This window comes from Alligator mississippiensis, chromosome 3 (assembly GCF_030867095.1).
Source record: "Alligator mississippiensis isolate rAllMis1 chromosome 3, rAllMis1, whole genome shotgun sequence".
Lineage (NCBI taxonomy): Eukaryota > Metazoa > Chordata > Crocodylia > Alligatoridae > Alligator > Alligator mississippiensis.
In genome coordinates, this window is record NC_081826.1 from 277,428,605 (window position 1) to 277,451,869 (window position 23,265).

The window sequence follows — 23,265 nt, forward strand, 5'->3', positions numbered from 1 at the left end:
TAAGATGCATTTATTTTTGTAAAATGCTCCAATAATGGATTTTTGGAAACTTGACCAGGGTGGAATGCAGTCACTCTTGGGTGCCTAGAAGGTGGAGCAGGGTCTGGCCCTGAGTTTGGGTTCATCTGGCCATGCTCCAGGGCAAGTACTTCTGATTCCATTTTGAGTTATGTGCCCAGTTGCACTATTGATTTTAAAAGTCTTTTATCTCTTTCTCCTCTCACCTGTAAATTCTCCTTCTTAGTATGGCTACAGCATTCTGCCACTTGGAGCTTAGTTCAGTTATTTGAAATGGTCTCAGGTCTAACACACATAACTCCACTGATGAAGTTCTGCAATCCTTTTGCTTGTACAGCTGGCAATAGGCTGCTGCACTATGGTTACTGGACAGGCCTGATGGATTCTAGCACCCTTTCCTGGAGCAGTCTAAACAACAGGGAGTATAGTGACCAGACAGTCTTCTTTAAACAATGTATTTTCACCAAATAGAATGGTGTGTTTAGAAGAAAAAGCTTTTTAAAACAGTCAGTGTTTCTAATGCTGTACTGTCTTGAGATGGTGGCCTAGGTAGATTTACTGTATTTATTCAAATATAAGATGGGGAGGAAAGGCTCTTGTCTTACACTTGCATACAAGAAAACCTTTCTAAATAGTTTCATAGTAAGTAGGGTCGGAAGGGACCTGAACAGATCATCGAGTCCAACCCCCTGCCATGGGCAGGAAAAAATGCTGGGGTCAAACAACCCTGGTAAGGTGATTTGGTAGAGAATACTGGTACATTCTGTATCATTAAATTACTTTTAAGAGCAGCATGTGCTCAATAATGGAAACGAACCATAAAGTCGATTAAATACAGCCTGAACATGATTATAAAAAAATATGGTCTATTTGGGGCAAGCATATTGATAGGAGGCTGTTTTGTTGGGGCGGGGGGGTTGGCCCTTAGAGGAATAAAAAAAAAAGGCAGGTGTTACCTCCATAGGGAACTGGCAGCAGGCTGGGAGGTACTGCAGTACCAGGTTGGTAGCAGGAAGGCCAGAGCCAGCCCTGGCACCTTCCCTTTAGTGGCAGAAATGTTTGATTTTGGCCAAAGGGCTAAGATGCTGATGGGAACCTACCACATTTTTTAAATTTCATGTCTCAGACCAGATCAGCCAAATCAGTTCTGAATTCTGTTAACTGAGAAGATCTCAGTTGTTCAAGTCTGTGTGGTGCTACCACCAGCAAGTATCCTATCTCCTAGACTCATCAGCAGGGATCCAGGTTTTCTTTTTCTCACTGAAAAACAGAGAAAAACACGGATTCCCTGTTTTTATCGGGGGAACACAGATTTCCCTTTTTAGCAGAGAAATCTGTGGATTCTCCGCTTTTGCAAAGAGCTCTTGCAGGCTGGCACAGTTCCAGCCTGCAAGAGCTGATTGCAGAAAGGGCAGAAAAACCCCAGCCCTGGGAGAGGGGGAAGGGTGGGACCTGGGCTTCTGAGTCAACTATGGGTGGTCTCAGGCTCAGACTTGCCCTTCACTGCTGGAGCCTGGAGGTAAGTAGAGCTTGGGGGCTGTGGAAGGTGGTTGGGGGCTGAGGGAGTGGGGGGTGCTGCAGGCCCCAGGCAGCACACCTCAGCTGGGAGCAGGGCCAGGGGGTGAGGGTAGGGGTGCCCCTCTGTGGAGGGCTTTGCGGGCAAGCGATGTGGAGCACAGAGTGGTGTTGCCTGCCATGAGTGGGCCATACGCATGCCGCCCGGCCGGATGTCCAGGGGAGAGGGAGGGGGAGGCTCACATGCAGCCGGCAGTGCAGCTACGTGGCCGGCTCTAGCGACAGCGAGGAATGGGGCCAGGGTGAGGCACACTGCCACCACCCCACGCTGCCACCATGTAGCCAGCCATACAGCTCTGGGCACGGCTCCGCAGTGGTGTGGGGAGGCTCTGTATGCAGCAGCCGCTGCTGCTTACCTGTGGGGCCATGCCAGTGGAGATGGCCGCTGCGTATAGAACCTCCCCGCACTGCCGCTGCCGCCTCGGAGCCATTCCCGGAGCTGTGCAGCCAGCTGCCAGGTGGCAGCAGCAGTGTGGTGGCAGCACAGGATGGTGGTGGGAATGGCTGCGTGCCGCCCGGCCACCCCCACAGTGCCACTGCTGCCCTGCAGCTGGCCACACAGCTCTGGGCATGGCTCTGTGGCAGCAGTGAGAGGGTTTGTGGATGGCGGCTGTCACCGGTGGCATGACCCTATAGGTAAGCGGCAGCAACTGCCGCGTGCAAGCCCCCCCCCTCCAGCCACCATCCGTCGCTACTCTGCAGAACCAGCCATGGAACTGTGCAGCTGGCCGCATGCAAGCTCCCCCTCCCCTGGGCAGCCAACCAGGCAGCATGTGTGCAGCCCGCACATGGGGGGCACCACCACACTTCACACTATGTGGCTTGCCTGCAAAGCCCCCTGCAGAGAGGCACCCCTGTCTTCACCCCCTGGCCCTACTCTCATCCCCTGGCCCTGCTCCCCCAGCCCCCAACCATCTTCCCCAGCCCTGCTGCACAGCCCCAAGCCCGACTTACCTCTAGGATCCAGGGGAGAAGGGCATGGCTCCGTGGTGGCAGCGCTTGGCTGCATAGCACCCCGAGTGAGCACACAGCCTCTGCCACCACCCCGCACTGCTGCGGAGACGTGCAGCCGGTCACGAGGCATAAGCAGCGGTGCAGTGGTGGCCGCTGCATGTAAGCCCCACTTTCTACCCCCCTGGCTGGGTGGCACATATGTGGTCCTCACATGGTGGTTGCCATTGGGCTGCCACACCCTGCACCACTTGCCCACAAAGCCGTGCGGGTGGCCGTGGGGTGGTAGTGCAGGGTGCAGTGGCAGACTTGCGGTGGCGACCTCCATGTGCGAACCCCCTGTGAGGCCAGCCAGCACGTGTGGCCCTCAGAGTAGCACCTCTGCCTTCACCCCCGGCCCTGCTCCTGGGAGTGGACACGGGGGCACACTCCCCCCCTTCTTGATCTACTCCCCCAGCACCTTCCCTTTGCCCTGCCCCTTCCCCCCCCCCCCACACACTTACCTGGTGGGGTGGGTGTCAGTGTCTGTGTGCCTCTGTGCCTGCATCTCTGTGTTTGTGGGTCTAGGGGGCTGTTGTGAGGGGCATCAGGATGGATGTTGAGGCTGTGGGAGGGGAGTGTGGGGCACCAGCAGTGCTGGGGGGGCCTTTAATTTTTATCACAGATTTGGGGTTTTTAATCAGAGAATTTGCAATTTTTAATCAGAGATGACCAGGATCCCTGCTCCTCAGTCTGGGGCTTTGGATCCTCCCAAATCCATGGCAGGTATCCTATGTACGAACCCCAAGTCTGGAGGCCTTGGAGTTTAGATGACCCCTGGTCTCACTTGCACCTAGCCAAAAGACCTAAGGAGCAAGCTAGAGGGAAAGCCCAAGAGCAATCCCCTATTGCTATACATTGTATAGCTGAAATCCTCACATTTGGAGGCTTTTTGCAAAAATATATATTCCTTTTTCTTTAAAAAAAAAAAAAAAAAAAAGTGTTCCAAGCTAAATCAATTCCAAATCCATGAGTCTTTCAAGCACCTTATATGACTCTACTACCAACAAATATCCTCCACCTCCACCTGGGGCTCCAGATGTTTCCAAATCATTTGGCAGGCATCCTACATGCAGGCCCAAGCCCAGAGGCTTAGGGTTTGGATGCACCCGGGTTTTGCTTACCCTCAGCCATACAGCTGCAGGAACAAGCTAGGGAGGAGTCTTCCAGTTCCATAAAGTGGGCGTAAAGCCAAGATCTTCCCACTGGAAATGAAAGTGGGAGGGTAACTACACATTACCTCCACCCAGGTACTACCCCGTGCCAGAAAAGCAGTTACCCCTGCCCCTGGGAAAACTGCCTTAGTTAGTAGTCACAATATTTCCATTCTGAGCCAAAAGGCCATTTTAAAAAAATTAAAATATATCTATATATATTTATAGAGAGATAAATCTATATATTTATATCTATCTAGATATAAATCCATATATTTATAGAGATATAGAGATCTATATATTTATAGAGATATAGATCTGTATAGAGATAGATATAGAGATATATACATCCTCTATCATAGACTTCCATCTCACCTTTTCTTTTTAAAACCACCTGAAGAAACCTGCGCACCCATTACAATAACCATACTCACTCCCCTGCGCCTACGTGCATCCACCCTCTGCCCTTCCCTAACCCAAACATAGTCCCTTAGTCCTGGCCCCGAGTTGGGGTTTCCCTTCTCAGTTCATTCACAGTCCTTGTCGCTGTCGATGGTTGCTTTCACTTCCGCTGCTGCTGATCCTGTTGTCCTCCTTGCTGTCTCCAGGTTCGGTTACATCATTGTCCCTTTTGTTCTCCCTGTCTACTTCCCTTCCCAGGGAGACTTGAACAGCCTGTGCTAGGTGTCCCTTTTCCATATGGAGTTGGCTGCATCCCCCCTGTCCTCTCCCACCACTTTCCAGTAGTAGGTCTGGAGTTCACTCAGAAACATTTTAGCACAGTCCATTTGCTTGGGCTTAATGCCACTTTTTGGGATAGGTTAGTGTAATCCTTCTAAATCAGATATATGGTAGTGCTCATAGTGCTCAGTCACCCTTAGTGCTGACTCATTTTTAAGTCATGGTAATCCACTACATTTAATACATTTAAACTTCCTCTTCACTCCCACAACTGGGCCATACCTTTCTTTCCCATTTCCAATGAGTCCTGTTTCTTAATGTCTGACAAACATCACCAAATGGAGCCCCAAACAGCTTATCTAAAATCCCTCTGTCAGCCCCTCTCTCAGCCTGTTGCCTATGATTAGTGTGGCCCTGCCCACCATGAGGTGGAGTCAGACCAGGTTGCCTGGTATCTTCTCTGCATATAAATTTTTGGAGTATCCCAGGGCTTGTGACAGGAACACCTGGTTCTAGTCCTGAGTCGGGGGCTAATTAGCACATAGATCCTTTGTTGGGGTATCTGGAATACACACATAATTGAGCAGTGTTGAAGTATGGGGTCACCATGACTTGAACTGCTGTTATCTCTGTGCTGGGGGCCAGCCCAGTGAACTGTATGGTAAGACATGAGCCTTTTGGCTTTGGGCTAATGGAAAGGAGGCACACAGGAGGCATTGAAACAGTTCTTTGCATGGTTGTGATGGTTAAAGGGGATGGTGACAGGCATGTGGGAGTGTGGGTGTATGATGTAGTTATTGTAATGGGAATGAGAATGGTACAACTGTAAAAGAGTTTTGGGCTGTTGAATGAACCGTGTTGGTCATGAGACGTTTGTAGAGGGGTGTGTGTATGTGTAAATATTTTTGCAAAAAAACCAAAAAAGCATAGTTTGTACTATATACAAGTAGGTATAAAAGTGCTGCTTAAAAGTGTGCTTATGGACTGACTACTACCTGTGTTAAAACTTGTAGAAGTTCAAAAAAAGTACACTGAATCAATTCTGAATGAACCAAGTCTATGGGTACATGTAGTAGTTTTCTTACATTCAGGTTAATACAGGTATGTTTATTTTTGCTTCTCACTTCCATGTGCTCAAGGAGTGCAGGGTGTGACGGTAAGAAAGGGTCTGCAGGGGCAAAATGTTGGGGCAGAGGGCAAGGGAGCTACCTGACCCCCCAGATTTATTTTCCCTGCTGTAGCAGTGGGAGAGGGACAAATTGAAGGCAAGCCTCCACTAATTAGATTCTGTTCCTAGAAAATGATAACAAATTTTAGAAATCTTCCCTATTTGGAATCTAATTATTGAGGGAGGTCATCTTACATACAGAGTCATCTTATGTATTTCTAAGTAAACACACACACACACACACACACACACACACACGTGTGAGGGTAAACTGCTAAAACCTCCTCAACAACTACCTTCTCAAGAGAGAGCCCCTTATATGCCACAGTTAATTCTTGTTAGTTCCTGGGCTTTGACCGTACTTGGCCAAATAAATGTATTTAGCTGAACAGGAAGCCAAATCAGACTTCTCAGAGCCAGTGACTTTGCCATGGTCCTGTGGTTACCATCAAATTTTAAACGGGCTGGCTGGCTTATCTTGAATGACTGTTACCTGTCAGTTTGCTTTGCCTTACAACCTTGCATTAAACTAACCCAGCATATTTAAACAATAAAAAACCCCAGTAACCTCATCAGCATACAATATTCACAGATTATTGCTGAGTAGATCCATGTCACAGTGCCCATAAGATTTAGTTTCTTATAATAATGGCAGAAAATATAAAAAAACGTAATTTCCTTTGTTGCATTTTCAATTACATCCTAATATTTGTGAATCTTGTGCTCTGGCTGCATAAGCTTCCTGAGAAAAAGAGCGTCTTACACAAGCAGTCCCACTGTGTGTCCCGAGTGTTCATAGGATTGGGTCTCCAATTCTGCTTCCTTGGATATAGGTAGCATGACTCAAATGCTTGATTATGTTCCCCTCTTGTGCATCCTAGTGGAATGCGAGTGGATGTGTCAGTGAGTAATGAGGTGCGTTTTTTATATATATATATATATAACAGAGAAAACAATTGAATTTGTGTAAGGATCTGATATTTGCCTTTCTGTGATTTTTTTTTTTTTTTGAGCATCCAAAGGTGTGCTGCATGCCCAAACATGGAGGAGTAGATGGGAGCTGAAATCCTGACCCTATGGGAAGTCCACAGGAATTTTGCCATTGATGTCCATAGGGTCAGGATTTCACTTAACATTTTCAAAATCTAATCTCAAAGGGAGTGACATAAGGGATGAGGAGAAGGGGTTGATACTTATAAAACATTTGTAGAGATGAATATTCAAAAGTCAACATTTTCCTGGGATTGAAATATTTTATTTGGAAAGGTCATAAAATTCCAACTGCTTGGGCCATGTGGGTATGCACTGGTGTTTCTGAAATGCAATCTATCCTTCTTCTTGTCCATCCTGAACTTCCATTACCCAGGCTCAAGATGTCACAGTCTGGTAAGATTGGGCTGGTTGGGTTCTTGTCTGTATAGTTCCACTAAATAACTTACCAGGTTTCGGACAGTCCAAAGGTAGCTGGGCAGCTCTGCAACTGGAGCAGTCATGATGCACAGGACAGTTCTGGCTGCTGCCATGTCAGTGTAGGTAGCCTGTGTGGCTACTGCCACGGTAGCAGCTATTTTCGTGCCCTTTCCTCCACCCCTTCCCTCCCCACCCCACCCGACCCCCTCAGTTACGCTATGGGATAATCAAACCACTTTTCTGGATTTTTTGATATGTGATTTATTTAATGAAATTTGCCTTCATAGCTATACCAGAAAGAAGGTGCATGTTTGTTGACAGGTGTCTGTAGTGTCCATCTTCATTGGGAGGGAAAACAAGGTCAAATAAAGCTTTCCCACTGCATTTTTAGGTGACCTACCATTCAAAATTGACTTCTAAAGACACTATTATTTCATGGAACTGGAAATCAGACATGCCCCTGGAGTGTGTGTCGCACTCTGTGAGGATCAGATGTTATATAAATAAAATGAATTACGGTGGTAACAAGGAATGGAGTGAATGGAGCCCAGTTGTAACAGTTCCTGGTAAGTTTATTCCCTTGCTTATTGGAAAGAATTTAATTATCTTTAAAATCTGCCAAATTCCAGAGAAAGATTGAATGGGAAATGTTATCTTTGAATTTTAAAGTGTTGATGGATTGTTGTAGATCTCATAGGACTATGTTTTTATTAATTAATAAATAAATCAGTTAAAGATGGTGAAGTCTAACAGGCTGAGAGTGGGTAAAATCAACTAAAAATAACTTTTATTTCTTTTACTGGAGGGATGCAGAACATACCAACCTGAGTGTTCCTGAACAGTGTTTAAATTGGATGCTGATCAGCTGAATGCATTAGAAACTAATCGGATATCATAAAACTACAAAAAAAAAATTTCTTTTTTCCTCTTTGCTAGGAGAAGTGCCTGATTTAAGTTTTGCCAAGGTTTTTCCTCAGGACAAAGTGGTACCAGTTGGTTCCAATATGACATTTTGCTGCTTACACAACGAAGATGAAAGAATAGAACATATTAAATATGGATTAAAATCGTATCCACTTCTTCATCTCAGCGAATGGAGCAGTGCAATCCAAGTACAGAACGTCAGCGCTTCAGAATCTAGTGGGACAAATATATGGTGTTCGCTGCTGCCATATGGCGTGGAGGGAACTGTTTTATTTGTAGGATGTAAGTATGTGTGTGTGTGTGTGTGTGTGTGTGTGTGTATGTATATGTGTGTGTGTGTGTGTGTGTGTATGTGTATATATACATATATATATATATTGTGACTGTGACTGAACTAGATGTTTGTTGGCTTGATCAGCTTGAGGAAATCCAACGTGGATTTGTGGCTTGCATTAAAACTGCTGTTTTGGCCCAGTCCCTGGGTTTCAGCAGTGTTTGTCTTGGAGTTCTTTAAAACCATGCATGCTTATCTCCACTTACTCAACTTGCACTCCCCAAATGCTCAGTTAAAGGCATTGCAGCCTAAGAGCCTGAATCAGCATAAGATGATCTGCATGAGAACCTGGCTGTTCAGGACCACCTTTTCCTTCTTTGGGATCACATGACCAAAGCTGCTTTCCAGAATGCTTGGCAGCAAATTAGTTTTTGAAGATTAGCTTTAGTCTTTATTGATTATGTATATACCTGTTCTTCTTGCCAGTTTGTAGAATTTCTCATGTGTGTAATTTGATTTGACTCCCACATGATGGGTGAAGGGAGATGAAGAAATTTAAACCTTTAATTTACTGATCTGTCATGTTACATTACTGCCAAAAATGCACCCTGACCTGTTCAGAGGGGTAGGTTGAATCTTGAAGTTTCCTGCCTGGGGCAAGAGCTTTCTGGGCCTTATCATAGTAAAAGAATCCAGGGTTAAAAATCTTTATTTCTTTTGGTAAATAATTTATTTTTGAAAAACAGATGAAAAAGATCATATGATGTTTGATTATTGACTGTATTCTCTGTGTAGGCATACAAGCCTCAAATCTCCTACATACATAGTTAAAAAATATTGTAGACCACCTCCAACAGCACAGTGATGCAACTTCTTGCCATTTTTGGAAGGAAAAGGTTATTTTCACAATGACATTAGAAAAAACTGACAGGAAAGCAATCAAAAGTGCTTAGAATTTTGGTCTCTGGATTTCATGACTGATTGTGACTCTTTGGAAACTTTTTTTTTTTTAATCTGATCTTTTGGTTTATTCTTGTATATCCTCCATTTCTATAGGACTGTTACTTGTAAATATAAGTCAGGGGCACAAAAATGCAGGCTGTGGATCACATGAGGCCCGCTATGGTGCCCGTGAAACACAAGCAGGGTCTGCAGGTGTGCTTGTTCTTAAAAACTGGATATTTTCAACTTTTTCCAAACTCCTGCTTGTGGTGCCAGGGCTATTCACTTTAGGGGATGGTTGTCAGTGGGGGGCTGAGACAAATATTTTTTGGATACATTGTTCTGGTATGGGAAAGAGAAGGGAAAATAAGGTAGAAGATCTAGCTGTGTATTAGGGTATGTTTGATATCTGCTTTAACTGTATGTCTAAATATGTCTGTCTATCAGATAAGTTACCTGCTCTGGTGAGCTAAATGCTTTTCATCTGGCAATTGCTCATAATGTGAACTGAGATTCTCATTACTCACAGTTGTGTGCAAAGGTCTTTCCTCCCAAACCAGCCACTGAGAAAATGTCATCCTGTCTTATGGGGAAAGTGCACACAACTGATATATTGAAGAGAGAACTGTCTCATTCCAATCAGCTCCTTTTTCTTGATTTTATTCCTGGTTTCTGGGCTGACTACAGAAAGACATTTTGTAGAGACTTCCCTGGGAAGAGAATGGCAGTCAATCCTTTTGTCAGAGAAGTGGTTGCTGAAGTACTGGGGTCTGAGTTTGAGAGACCAGTGTTCAATGAAAATGAAGGATGGTATTAACAAAGCAGCCCAGGAGGATGAAGTGTGCTAACATAATACTCAAAAAAAATTTTGGCAGGGAGGAGGAGGTTTATGAGGTCCTTGGGTGTTCATTTCTTTGAAATGCTTCAGTTAAGTGGATTCTATGTAGAATTGAGGCTTGCACTTGACAAAATGACATGTAACAAGAGAACTTTCTTAAATTGTCTCAAAGAACACGTAATTTGGAAACTTTGAAACATGTTTTTGCGAAACTGTGCAATGCCAGCAGTTCAAGGCCCAGATCCTACAAATTTACTGTGCGTGTGATTAAGTGAGTTGGTAGTTCAGTAAAAGTCAAGTGTTATTTGGGACTGTTAATGTTTTTTAAAGTATATCCTGTAAATAAATTATGTATGTGCTTGGGGTTTAATGGTGCCTGTATGTGTATGCTGTACTGCAAAAACAAAATATTAATTGCTGAACATGATTTCCAGAAAATTGTCCCGCTTTCTACGTTATGGCTGATTATGTAAGAATGCAAGCTGATTTCCTTGCTTTCCTTCTTTTTGGCAGATCCCCCTGATATTCCACAAAATCTGACTTGTGAAACACACACCTTGGACAAAATAATATGCACCTGGAACCCAGGAAGACCCACTGAACTCTTTGCATCACGCCAAACAAACTACATTTTATCTGAAAGGTAATTCAATTTAGTCCAGAAATAGTACAGAAATGGTTAGAAAGTTAGAATTGGGAGCATTCTGATACAGACTTCCTAAAGTACTTCTGCATACTTATTTCAGTCATGAACTCTGCGCTGTTTAGAGTTGGTTGTTAAATAGGCCCTGGAGCATCCTACAGTGGGGACAGGTGATTTGTATACATGCTTTTATTAGAAACTCAAACAAAATAGACACAGCCACAACCTAAAATATGAACAAGACACAGGCCAGAATAAAAAGCAATTGTAAAATCAATGCTACTACACATGTTTAACCCAAGGAAAAACTGGTATGAACAGGATAAATACTAACTATGTAAGTACTGACTAATGAAACACCTTGCAGTTCTCTTAACACTGGCATCAGGGTCCATCCTCTAAACCAGGGGAGCTCAACTCCTGTCCCGTTGGCCAGATCTGGCCCCCGGAGCTGTGTCATCCAGCCCATCAGGCTCCTCAACGACCCAGACATTTGGTGGCAGGGGAGTGGTGCCAGTGTTAATTGCCACATCCCTGCTGCTGAATATCTGGACCTGTGAGAGGAAGTCCTCTGGCTAGATAACATGGCCTTGTGCTCCATATTGCATTCTTGGATCCAGATGCACAGACGTTTTTATGTACTCAAAAATGAGTGAAAACTAAGGGCTGTCATTTTCTGAGGGGTGCCTTTAGTCTAAAATACAAGTTCTAAGCTGTTATGTTTGGAGGCAGGTAGAAGAAAGGGTGTGGGGGGGTCGAGGTGGGGGGGCAGACATGGGGGGCGGGGGGACACAACAAGAGGCAGCAGGGACCAAAGTGTTGTGGGGACAAAGGGTAGGGGTTAAGTTGCTTGACCTCCCCTTACTGCCTGCCCTACCACTTACTACCCTGCCACTGCTTTCCCCACTGCAACAGTGGAGGAGACGGACAGAAAAATTTAAGACGAGCCTCCAATAATTTCTATACATGGAAAATTGCGTAATTTTTTTCTGTGTTTAATTATTGGGAGGTTATCTTGGATTCAAGTGAACACAGTATGTCATCTTCACCATATTTTCTATTTACCCCAAGTCGTATAACTAGAGTTCATCTAAGTCTTACTCTAGCCTGAGGCCTGGCTATGCTAGGCTCCCAGTACCTGTGCAGGTTAGTTCTCTGCTTGTGGGTTTAGCATCTTATTTATCTTTCTACAAGCTATAAACTGCATATGAAATATAGACAAGTTGGAAATTTGAAAATAAAGTCCCAGGATTGTACTATTATCCTGCAATATAATATCAACAGGATGGGTTTTTCCTAAGACTTTTGTTAGTGACTTTATTCATTTTTACAGTATCACCTGGTTGACCAGGGTCCCTTTGTGGTAGGCACTGTACAAAGGCTGTCCTTTCTCTAAAGAGCTTATAGTCAAGTACAGTAGAAGATTATAATAGATATATAGATGTGAGAGCACAAGAAAACATGAAGATCCTTCATTTTTCTCTAATGCAGTATGTAGCAAGTACTGCCTGAATATGCTGAATCATGCCATCTAACAAAACTGATGTCTTCAGGAGCAATTTTGAAGAACAATAAAATAGTTTTATAGGTAGTTGAGGAACCCTTCTTATGCATAAGGGACAGCCTGGTCAATTCAAACAAAGGTTCTGTTTGGATTTTTTTTTAAATAAGTGACCAGTAATCCATGGTTTTGCTAAATGAATGCAATATAATATAAATAGATGGGAGGACAGGATTGGGCCATGACAGACTTTATGAACTCGCTTTTAGCCTCTGTCTCAAATGCAGTGTGTGTGTGTGTGTGTGTGCGTGTGTGCGTGTATTGGGGGGTGGGGGGAGCAGGGAGATGATATGGTCAAAGCATTATGCTAGGAAAGTGATGCCTGTAGTAGCATAAAAGCACAGAAATACACTGTTTGTCAAGGTTAGGGGGAAAGTATTACATGATGCAAGACCGCTATGTGGCAAAAACCTTAAGAGATGTGTCATACTTTGAAATCTGTACTGAGAAACTTAATTTAGTGCCATTAAGTAGAATGTTAAAAGATTAAGACACTTTTTTTTTCTTTATCCCTGCCTTCCCCTTATTACAGAATATCCGGAAGAAATGGTACCTGCAGAGTAACTGAAAATACCATGGGAAATGTGTGCGTATTTACAGTGCTTGCCACTCAAAATATCTACAATTTCACTCTACAAGCTTTCAATCCTGTTGGTCAAACAGAGTCATCACTTTCAATTGATATAAACCAAAGAGGTGAGAATTAGATGTACTGAGCCAAAAAGACAGATCAAGGGGAGGTTTAGTGTGCAGGAAATGTGTTTTTAAAATAATAGGGGTCTAGTGGTGAGGTGCTGCTCCAGCTAGAATTTTCATAATTACTGTAATCATTTGTAATTTGTTTCTGTCATTGGCTTGAATTATCAAATAGGTGGGAAATGATTAAAATCATATTTACTAAGGCATGTGCTGGCAAATGTTAGGGAAGCAGGGAGGTCTAATAGCTGGTGCCTTGATCCCCTGTTCAGTACTAGTGCTATCTACTTTGATGTCGATTACCTGCAAGAAAGTGTTCCAGTAATAATTAAATGTTCAACTTCTTTAGAACTTTATTATGTAAAGACTTGCATGCAATCTTAACCTTATAAACTCTGACTGTGATCTAATGATTTAAGTGTCTGCTCATGAGGCATAAGGTTAAACACTTGCATAAGTCATTGCAAGATTGAGCCTTACAAAATAGCAGTAAAATGTAACACTTACACTTCCATGTCCCTAAGACCTGTACATAGAGCTATATTTCTGCAGTCTTCAGATTTTCCTTTTGAAAACTAATGACAAATAATACATCAAAAATTGCATTCAAAAGTTTATGATATAATTTGTATTTGAATACATTTTCCAGTTACGACTGCCCTATACTTTTTAATTTTGCAACAGCACTGCCAATTTGTCAGGTAATACTGGAATCAAATCCTCAGCTACTTAGAACGCAGGGCTGCTGTACAAGTAGTAACATTAAAGAATAACGTTTTTACTAGTTGTTCATTCCATTTGCTTTCTCCCTCATTGGTATCATCTTTGTGCAGTTTTCAGACACAACATACACATCTATTAGTAAGCTAGAGAGCTTGTATGTGCACTGTGTGGTGTTTTCCCTAAAATAGTAGATCCAGTAGTGAGAATCCCTCACTGCTATTGTCAGCCTTCAAAAAGAAAAGGAAATTATTTTTAAAAAAGGGGGAGGGTGGGGAGGAGGAAATGAAAGGAACTGGGCAGGAAATAACATTATATAATTTTATGCTGCTCAATTTTGTAAGAGAGATTTTAATTATTATTATTTTGTCCATCTTTGTTACTCTCCTGCTCTTGCAATATGATCTTGCAAAACTACCACTGTATTCCTTGTAATTGCCGTTCCTTTGTAACAAAATCAATAGCAATTAAGAGGAATGATACCATGCTGTTCCTTACTCTAGCTCCTTGTCACGGATTCCATTATGACAATTAAAGTTTGTGCCCTAAGTAAAACTATTTCTGTGGCTGTCAGCCAGAAATTTCATCATGGGCAAAATTTGTGTGCGCCTTCACAACAGCCAGCTGTCATAATAATTAATCTGATAAATGTTCTGTTTCTCTCCTGAGTTGTTATGAGTATTTTAAAGAGAAACATTTTTTCGTTACAGAACTAAAGATAAATACATGTTTTGTCATCTTCTGTAATTGCCACCCCAACCCCTCCCTGCAAAATACCTAGCTAATTGTCGTTTTATATTTATTTTTCAGTTCATCCAAAAACTCCTTCTAAATTCACTGTCACTGGTGAAAGCCCAACAAAAGCCCATGTGTCTTGGTATTTACCTGGCAACTTTATTCAGATTAAGCTTCTGTGCCAAATTGAAATTAGCAAGAGTCATTCAGAACCGGAACTGGTGAGTGTTTATTTTCAGGGGCATTTGTTCTGCTAGAATGTGGATCATTTTACTTAAAATCATTACCTGCATTTTCTTTTTGGTACAAAATGTGTTGGTGAATCAGCATGTCATACTGACCATTAAGTTGAATGTTAACTTATTTATCAGAAATCCCATCTTCTGTGCTAACAGAGAATTACTAATTTTCTTTATTTACACAGCACCAGATCAAAACTGGCAACGTGAAGCTAGAGTAGCATTGGAGTGATGTTGTAGCCACAATGGTCCAGAAACTATGTGAGCAGCAAGGATTGAAATCAGGCCCCCCCCCCCCTCCCCCCCAAGATATCCTTGCCACCAGCATGAAGTTGGTCATTTTGAGCAGTTACACAGGATTAAAATTAGCCATGCTATTTGAATTATGCTGATAAAGTTGCAAAACTGCTTGTGCAAAAATGATCATTTTCATTAAGTTGTCACTATTGGCAACAGTCTTTATGCTTGTGTCTCTGGAAGATAAACAGCACTCAAACACACATCAACGCTGTGTGCAGCTGCTCTCAAAATTTCACTAAAGTTGCTCAGGTTTCTGGTCTTGAAGACTCCAGATACTTTTCACAGCTAGTATAATATGGAATCTGTGCTCTTAGCAAGTACTGTGAATGTGTGTGCAAAATTGGCCTGTCAAGCCTGTTACTAATTTATGAATGATGAACTGCATATGCCACTAAAATCTTTTCCTGAAGTCCTGTACATTCCTAATTAAAAAAAAAAAAAAGTATTTCATTTTCTCTGAGATGTTCTCAGTTAAGATGGAAAAACAAGCCAACTCTGAAGAGTTCAGCTGAAGTTGGAGAGGCACAAAGCTTGATACTAGTGTTCACTGATTCCTCAAAAAATACATTTGCCATAGAGCTGTCCTGTCTGAGCCCCACCCCCTGCAACTAGCCATTATAAAAGCTTACCTCACTTACTTATAGCCTCATTCACACTCTCCACGGTGCCTTGTGATGCTGCTGTATTATGTCAGCACACTGACACCTAACCAATTTGCCCCATTTTGAGGCTGTACATTATCATTTCCATAGCTTTTTAAGTTAAGACAGGGATGCTCAGCCCCTAGCCAATGGCCATAATCAGTCTGTGAAGCCATTTTATCTGGCCCACAGGGATCCCCATAGGCCCAATTTTTAGTAGAGGGTAAGTGGTGGATGCAGCGTTGATTCTGAGTCCCCTGCTGGGAAATTTCCAGACCCATGGGGAGCCCTATGGGTGGATAGCATAGCCCTTCATGCGAAATATAGGGCATGATCTGCTGGGTTCCAGGTGATGTCGAGACAGGATCTGGACAGTGCAAAGCCCAATCTTGGTGGTGACCCCATGGGTCTGGCCCATCAACTGGCCCTGCATCACTTATCTAACCCATGAAGCCAGAAGGTTGAGCACTAGGGCTGTGCGAAGCTTCAGGTGCTGATTTAATTCGGAGGAGATTTGGTCTGATTCAGTGGTTGAATCTTCAAATCTGAATTGAATCAGGGACCAATAAAAAGGTCCAAATCAATTCAAAGCTCTCTGAATCTTTGGAAAAGATGCAGAGAGCTTCAGCAATTCAGGCAGTCCCTGCCTGCTGCAGCAGGGAGCTGGAGCTGGACTTGGAGCTGGTAAGTAGGGGGTGAGGGAAGGGACCATGGGGGGACCCCTGCTGGGCCCCAGCCTCCCCCCCCCCCATGGCTGCCCTGCCCACCCCAGCTTCTGGCGCTTTAAAAAAAGCCCCCACTCACCAATGCTGCCTGGTGGGGGGGGGTGATCCCTTTTGCCCCCTGCTGCCCCACACCATGTGGGGGGGCACTGCCATGAGCCCCTTGACCCCCCCCCCCCCCCACCATGACTGCCCTGCCTGCCCACCCCAGCTCTGGCCCTTTAAGGAAAAAAAAAACCAACCCCCCCCCAACTCACCAGCTCCTGCAGTGGCCTCGGGGCTTTGTGGGGCTCATGGAAGAGCCCCCCATGTGGTGTGGGACAGCAGGGATCGTCCCCCACCAGGCAGGAACTGGTGAGTGCAGGATTTTTTTGGTTTTCTTTTTCCTTAAAGGGATGGAGCTAGAGCAGGCAGGGCAGCCATTGGGGGAGCGGGGGGTGGGGTTGGGGAGCAGTGGAGATCGTCTCCCACCTGGGAGCACCTGGTGAGCTGGGGCTCTTTTTTTTCCTTCAAACTGCTGGGAGCTGGGGTGGGTGGGGCAGCCACTGCTGGGCTGGGAGAGCAGCCGGGGGATGGGCCTGTATGATTTGGAGATTTGGCAGCAGCTGAATCTCCGAATCAGATTTAGCCGAATCAATTTGGGACAGTGATTCAAATCACCGAATCGAATCACCGTCCCCTGAATCAGCCAAATCTGAATCCGAAGCAAATACTAGCCTCTTTGCACAGGCCTATTGAGCACTGCTGAGCTAAGACGCTAAAAATTACTTGTGTTTGTACAGGGTGGGAATTAAGGCATTATTATGAATAAAATATAACCCCAAAATACTGCTTCCAACTTTATTTGCTTGAAACCTGACCCAAAGCCTACTGTGTTCAGTGGAAAGAATTTTTACCTAATCTACTTATGCAGCGTGGCAGCTAAAGGCATGCTTTTAAACGTGCACGTTTTGACATGAATGACATGTGCCCCCAGCGGCTGGGGGGGGCACGGCAGTGGGAGCATGGTGGCAGTAAGCGGGAGCTCCCGCAGATGCCACCGGTGCTGGCGGCGGCGGGCAGGGGTGGCAAGCACTGACCAGGGGTCAACGTCCACCCATGGATGCTGTTGGCGGCCGCCAGTGGTGATTGCTGATCGCCCGCAGACTCCAGCAGTGGAGGGGAGGGACTGGTGAGCAGCGACTGCCTGTCTTTTTGTAGGTGGTGCATGTGCACCCCCTACGTGTTGCCTCTGCATTTCAATGAAAACTGTTTTATAATACTTGTATTTTCTGATCTTTGGTCTTTTTACATATGCCTCATGCTTTTTAGTTTTTCCTATTAAATTTTCTTTGTTTACACAGCTGAAAAAGTGCTGTATAATATGGCAAGCTCCCCAAAATATGATGCAACTAATATTAAAACTATGTATGACCACTCTTAATTCAAGGAAATTAATGTTGTAGTGAATGTGGCAAGTCTCTATCTACAGCATTTTTGTATTATAAGATATTCTTTCTCCCTCTCTGACATTTTAAAAGATGGTAGCTTTTGTGTTAACATTATTAAAAGTACTGGTAGTTTGAATACAACAAGTATTAACCATAGCGGCAAAAAACAAATAGTTGGCAGATAGGAATGAGTAAGATTTTCATAGATTTCATAGACATTAGGGCTGGAAGGGACCTCGGAAGATCATCAAGTCCAGCCCCCTGCCCAAAGGGCAGGAAGTCAGCTGGGTTCATAGGATGCCCAAGATGAGCATCCAGTTTGCTCTTGAAAGTGTTCAGTGTAGGCGCTTGAACCACCTCCGGTGGCAGGCTGTTCCAGACCTTGGGGGCTCGTACAGTAAAGAAATTCTTCCTTATATCCAGCCTGAAATGGTCTTGTAGTAGTTTATGACCATTCGACCTAGTCGTCATCCCTTGGGGCGCTCTGGTGAACAAACGTTCCCCCAGATACTGGTGGTCACCCCTGATAAACTTATTAGGTGGCCATCAGATCACCCCTGAGCCTGCGCTTTTCCAGGCTAAAGAGCCCCAGGGCTCTCAGCCTGTCACCGTAGGGTCTGCTTCCCTGACCTCTGATCATGCACGTGGCTCTTCTCTGGACTCTCTCAAGCTTCTCCACATCCTTTTTGAATTGTGGAGCCCAAAACTGGATGCAGTACTCCAGCTGCGGCCTCACTAAGGCCGAGTACAAGGGGAGAATGACGTCCCGGGATTTGCTTGAGAAGCATCTATGGATGCAAGCCAGTGTTTTGGTCACTTTACTAGCCGCAGCATCGCATTGCAGGCTCATGTTCATCTTGTGGTCAATGATGACCTCCAAGTCTCTTTCTTGCATAGTGCTAGCCAGCATAGCACTGCTGAGCCTATAAAGATGCTGCTGGTTTTTCTTCCCAAGGTGGAGAACCTTGCATTTATCGGCGTTGAACACCATCAGATTCTCATCCACCCACTTGCTGAGCCTGTCCAGGTCAGCCTGGATCACCCGCCTGTCTTCTGGTGTGGATGCTTTTCCCCGAAGTTCGGTGTCATCAGCGAACTTGCCCAGTCCGCTTCTGACTCCAGTGTCCACATCATTAATGAAGATGTTGAACAGTATGGGTCCAAGGACAGAGCCTTGGGGGACCCCACTGGTCACAGGACCCCACGATGAGTGACTTCCATCAATTACTACCCTCTGGGTCCGACCCCGGAGCCAGTTTTCCAGACAGTGGATCGTGGAGGACCCAAGGCGACAATTGGCCAGTTTTTCTAAGAGGTGATTATGGGAAACCAGGTCAAAGGCTTTTTTGAAGTCAAGATATATGACATCAATCTCTTCTCCCTTGTCCAGGTGATAGGTCACCTGGTCGTAGAAGGAAATGAGATTGGTCAAGCAAGACCTACCCGCAACAAACCCGTGCTGGCTATCCCTTAAGATGTTGGCATCGGCCAGTCCATTAAGGATGGCCTCTTTAATAAACTTTTCTAAGATCTTCCCCGGGATAGAAGTCAGGCTAATGGGCCTATAGTTAGCCGGATCCACTTTCCTCCCTTTCTTGAAGATAGGCACCACGTTGGCCTTCTTCCAGTCTTCGGGCATTACACCAGAGCGCCAAGAGTTTTCAAAGATCCGTGCTAGAGGCTGGGCTATGATGCTTGCCAGCTCCTTGAGTACCCTGGGGTGAAGATTGTCAGGGCCGGCTGACTTGAAGGTATCCAGCTTCTCAAGATGTTCCTTCACAAAGTCAGCATCAATGGAGGGCAGGGGATCACCCTCACCCGGACTTCCCCGTCCCGTAGCGGGCATGGGCGTCCCATGGGACTGATGAAAGACCGACGCAAAGTACCTATTTAATAGGTTGGCTTTTTCCTGGGCGTCAGTTGTCAGTTGCCCCATCTGGTTCATCAGGGGTCCCTGCTTTTCCTCCGGCTCCCCACATATCTGAAAAAGGACTTTTTATTGTCCTTGATGCTCAAAGCTAGCTGGAGTTCAGTTGCAGCCTTGGCTTTCCTGGTCTGCTCCCTACAGGACCGGACCAGTGCAGAATAATCCTCCTTGGAGGTGACTCTAAGTGCTGTTGGAGCACTTGACAGTGCTGTTGGCACACATCTCACAACTTTACAAAAGGCATAGCAGTTTTACCACCTTCACTACACCGTTATATATGTGGCAAACAAGGTGTAGTTAAAAATAAAAACATACAAAAGGAAGAGCCAGGATTCTACAAAAACAGTTTGCTAGCATTTTCAAAAGCTTTTCTACCCTGAAGAGCAGTTTTTGGCATTGTCCTTTTTTTAAAATTTAGAATGAAAAATACATAATTGATTAGAGACTTAATTCATTTTAGAGAACGGTTCTTGGCAGCCAGGATAAATGTGTGTTATAATTAGATTCAGTAAAAAAAAAAAAAAAAAAAGGGTGTAATATATATATTTTCCTAGGCTCATATTTTTCACTGCAACCATGGAACTGAAGAAATATGTGCAACTTAATGTACTATTCTACTGCATTTTGACAGCTGTAAACTGCATAGATGGAGATATTGAAGCCAGACGTGGGTTGTATTTGATATCTTTTGAAGAAACAAGGAGCACTTAGTAGGAATATTGTTGCTGGTAGACATTGCAATTGCCCAAGTGGATTGTTTGATGCAATGTTTTTAGAAAGGAGGGGTATTATTTATCTGCCCCTTTTTTGTGACATTCATTGTGAACATCTGATTGAATTTTTTTTCAGATGCTGTATGGGATACACCATCAATTACTGACATGGGTTAAAGCAATTATCAGTATTTGAATTTCTAGAACAGGCTGCATTTGTTCTGATAGGCATCTGAAAAACCGTTATTGGCTAATGGTGACTACACGTGCATTTTCCTTTTTATATTTACTTTTTTCCCATTTATCACCCTGGCTTGCAGGCTTTCTTTTATACGTTATCTTTGCCCTCCTTGAATAGAGTACATCCACAAAATGCCATGTTAGAGATTCCTGCTGTAGATATAAGAAATTATATAGGTCCTGATTATTCATCATTCATACTGTAGTTGTTTTCAGATTTATTTTTAGGTGTTGTTTCTAGTATAACACTATAGAATTTTATATGATTTCTTTTTCCTTCTATTAACTCTTAACAGGACAATGTCACAGTATATGGGACAGTAAATTCTTGCTATGAAGCTCAGCTGGACATGTTACATCCAAATACTGCATACACATTCAGGGTGCGCTGTTCAGCAGCTGACCACTTCTGGAAATGGAGTAACTGGAGTGAGAAAAAACAGTGGACAACATGGGAGGCCCGTAAGTTTATTGAAGTTGTTATTATTATGTTTATCTAACATAGAAAGTGTACACCACTTACTTTAATGTCAAGTACAATACTTCATTTTTATTGCTGCATATTAAATTGTCTCATATCACTAATAAATCTCCTTTTAGCTCCTGTGAGGGGACCAGATATCTGGAGAGAGAGAAGCTCTGTTGGAGGAAATGTAGTAAAAATCTTTTGGAAGGTATATATTTATATTAATTGGTTTTCTTATGCACTTTTGGAGTGTGCTAAGTTTATAGTTGAAATAATCTGATTGAGGTTCAGTATTTAATAGTGCTAATTTAATGAGGCAGTTATTGCCCCACACTAAAATGTTATCCTAGAAAGGTGCTCGCCTGCGTGCGCTCGTGCTCTCCCTCTCCCTCTGTTGCTATAGTTATATCTCTCTGTTAATTACTAATGTGTTAAATAAATTTGCCCACAAAATATCTTTCTTAAATTTATTCCTTGGTCATAGATGTCCTAAGTACTTTTGTTAACTCATAACCCATTCTTGCAGTCTTCAGTCTTTTGTGTGGTAAGACACTCTAACCATTAGATGTGTATCATCCTAGGTCTTGTTTTTAAATGCATTTTTTGTTTTTAAACATAATTTCTTTCTCTGTTGCTTAGCCACTACCTCTCCTTGAAGCAAATGGGATAATACACTCCCATGTAGTATCATGTTATCTGGATACAGCAGTACAATCCAAGGAGATCCCTGCATCCTTAAACAGCACCGACATCGAACTTGGAAAAAATGACTGTAACATCAGTGTTGTAGCCAAAAATGGAGCAGGCTCATCCCCTCCTTCTAGGATAACTAGTGTGGAACTTCCGAGTGGTGAGTGCTTGAAACTATTAAAAACAGTCAGAGTGTGAAAAGGCTGAGGTGGGTTGATTTGGTTGATTTATCGGAGAATTTAGCTGATTTGTGCGTGTAATGACAGAGTGCTTTTTTCTTAGTTTACAGTTTCTGGTTTGTTTTTAGACCAGTGTTTCACCTGTTTAATTATACTCTTCGTATGAACAGAAGGCAATGGTTACAGTTACAGGCTCTGAGCCTGCCTTGCAGTTTTCTGGAGACCTCCCAGGAATAACAAGGGAGAGGCTAAATCTTTGGCACAGATCTCTTTAACATTTAGGTGGTTCTGTTTATTTCTGCGTATTCTTGCTGAGCCAAACAGACTTGATGAATATTTGAGATTAAAAATAGTTTCTTCCTTCAGGGGAATCATGTTGGTGCTGCATAGCTTTTTAACTCCTGTCTTCCCTGGGAGATTTCTAACAGGAATTGTTTTTTAGAAACTCATTCCATCCTATGTGTGGAGTGCATTAACTGAGCTAAATGACAAGGTTATCAAAATCACTGTGTCAAAAGTGGGGGCTTATATTGAAGGCAGGTTTGTGCAGCCTGCTAGTGGCCTTAATAGTAGAGGGCTAGACTATCTGTGAAGGGAGCACGTTGCACTCCAGCTTGGGTTTGCTGTAAATGCCAATTGTGTTGCTGCTCCAGAAACAGACAGTGTACCACATTGTGATGTGTGTTGCAATATGCCTCCTGCTTCTCCCAGGATCTAGGGAAAAGCAGCCTCTGCTAGTTTTAGGCCTGATGTAGCTTTCTTCCCCGTCACTGTTCCAGCCAGCTGGGTAGTTTGGCACATCAAGAGTACAGAATCCGGCCTCTGCCAGCTCCCCCCCCTCCCTGCATTGCAATTGTAGTGGCACTGAAGAGCCTGTGTTTTGTAAGCTCCCACTTCCCTTGCCCACTGGTAAGGCTCACCATATTCTGCCCTTACATTGCTTTGTGAAGATGGAATCAGGGTGGTGGGGTCACACTTGCACACTTGTGTGCAAAAAGTTATCAAGTTCTCAAAAGAAAAAAAAACCAAACAGTCTCTTCAGACAATTTTTTCCCTTTGAGATCTGTAGTTTGGATATAACTGAATATGATTGCACAGGATTCACAATGACAGACATTATCATGCTAGATATCCTATCCTTGTGCTGTAGCAAAGTACCTGCTACCTGGTATTTTACTACTGCTTATGTGAAGGAACAGTAATTGGTCAGGACAGATAAATTAAAGGAATAACTGTAATAACTCCACGTGGTAGACAGTGACAAATTCTGGCTGCCATGTAATAGGGCTCTCTGGATACTTCATCTCTCTTGAATATGAGTGAGAGTAACAGCTGGAGCGGTGCGATTATCATAGCTTATTTCTGGGAAGAGAATGTTTGGAAGATGGA

The 23,265-nt window shown here is 43.8% G+C and overlaps 1 protein-coding gene across 3 annotated transcripts in view; it reads left to right on the plus strand.

Annotated features, from left to right (window-relative positions):
- LIFR (LIF receptor subunit alpha) overlaps positions 1-23,265 on the plus strand; it is a 99,625-nt gene that overhangs the window by 54,577 nt on the left and 21,783 nt on the right. For all 3 annotated transcript variants that reach the window (XM_019495964.2, XM_059725214.1, XM_014594123.3), the window contains exons 6-13: positions 7,388-7,562; positions 7,933-8,202; positions 10,488-10,617; positions 12,711-12,874; positions 14,405-14,550; positions 20,838-21,003; positions 21,142-21,215; positions 21,647-21,857. In XM_019495964.2, coding sequence (XP_019351509.1) covers positions 7,388-7,562; positions 7,933-8,202; positions 10,488-10,617; positions 12,711-12,874; positions 14,405-14,550; positions 20,838-21,003; positions 21,142-21,215; positions 21,647-21,857 — 1,336 coding nt within the window. The remainder of the gene's footprint in view (positions 1-7,387; positions 7,563-7,932; positions 8,203-10,487; positions 10,618-12,710; positions 12,875-14,404; positions 14,551-20,837; positions 21,004-21,141; positions 21,216-21,646; positions 21,858-23,265) is intronic.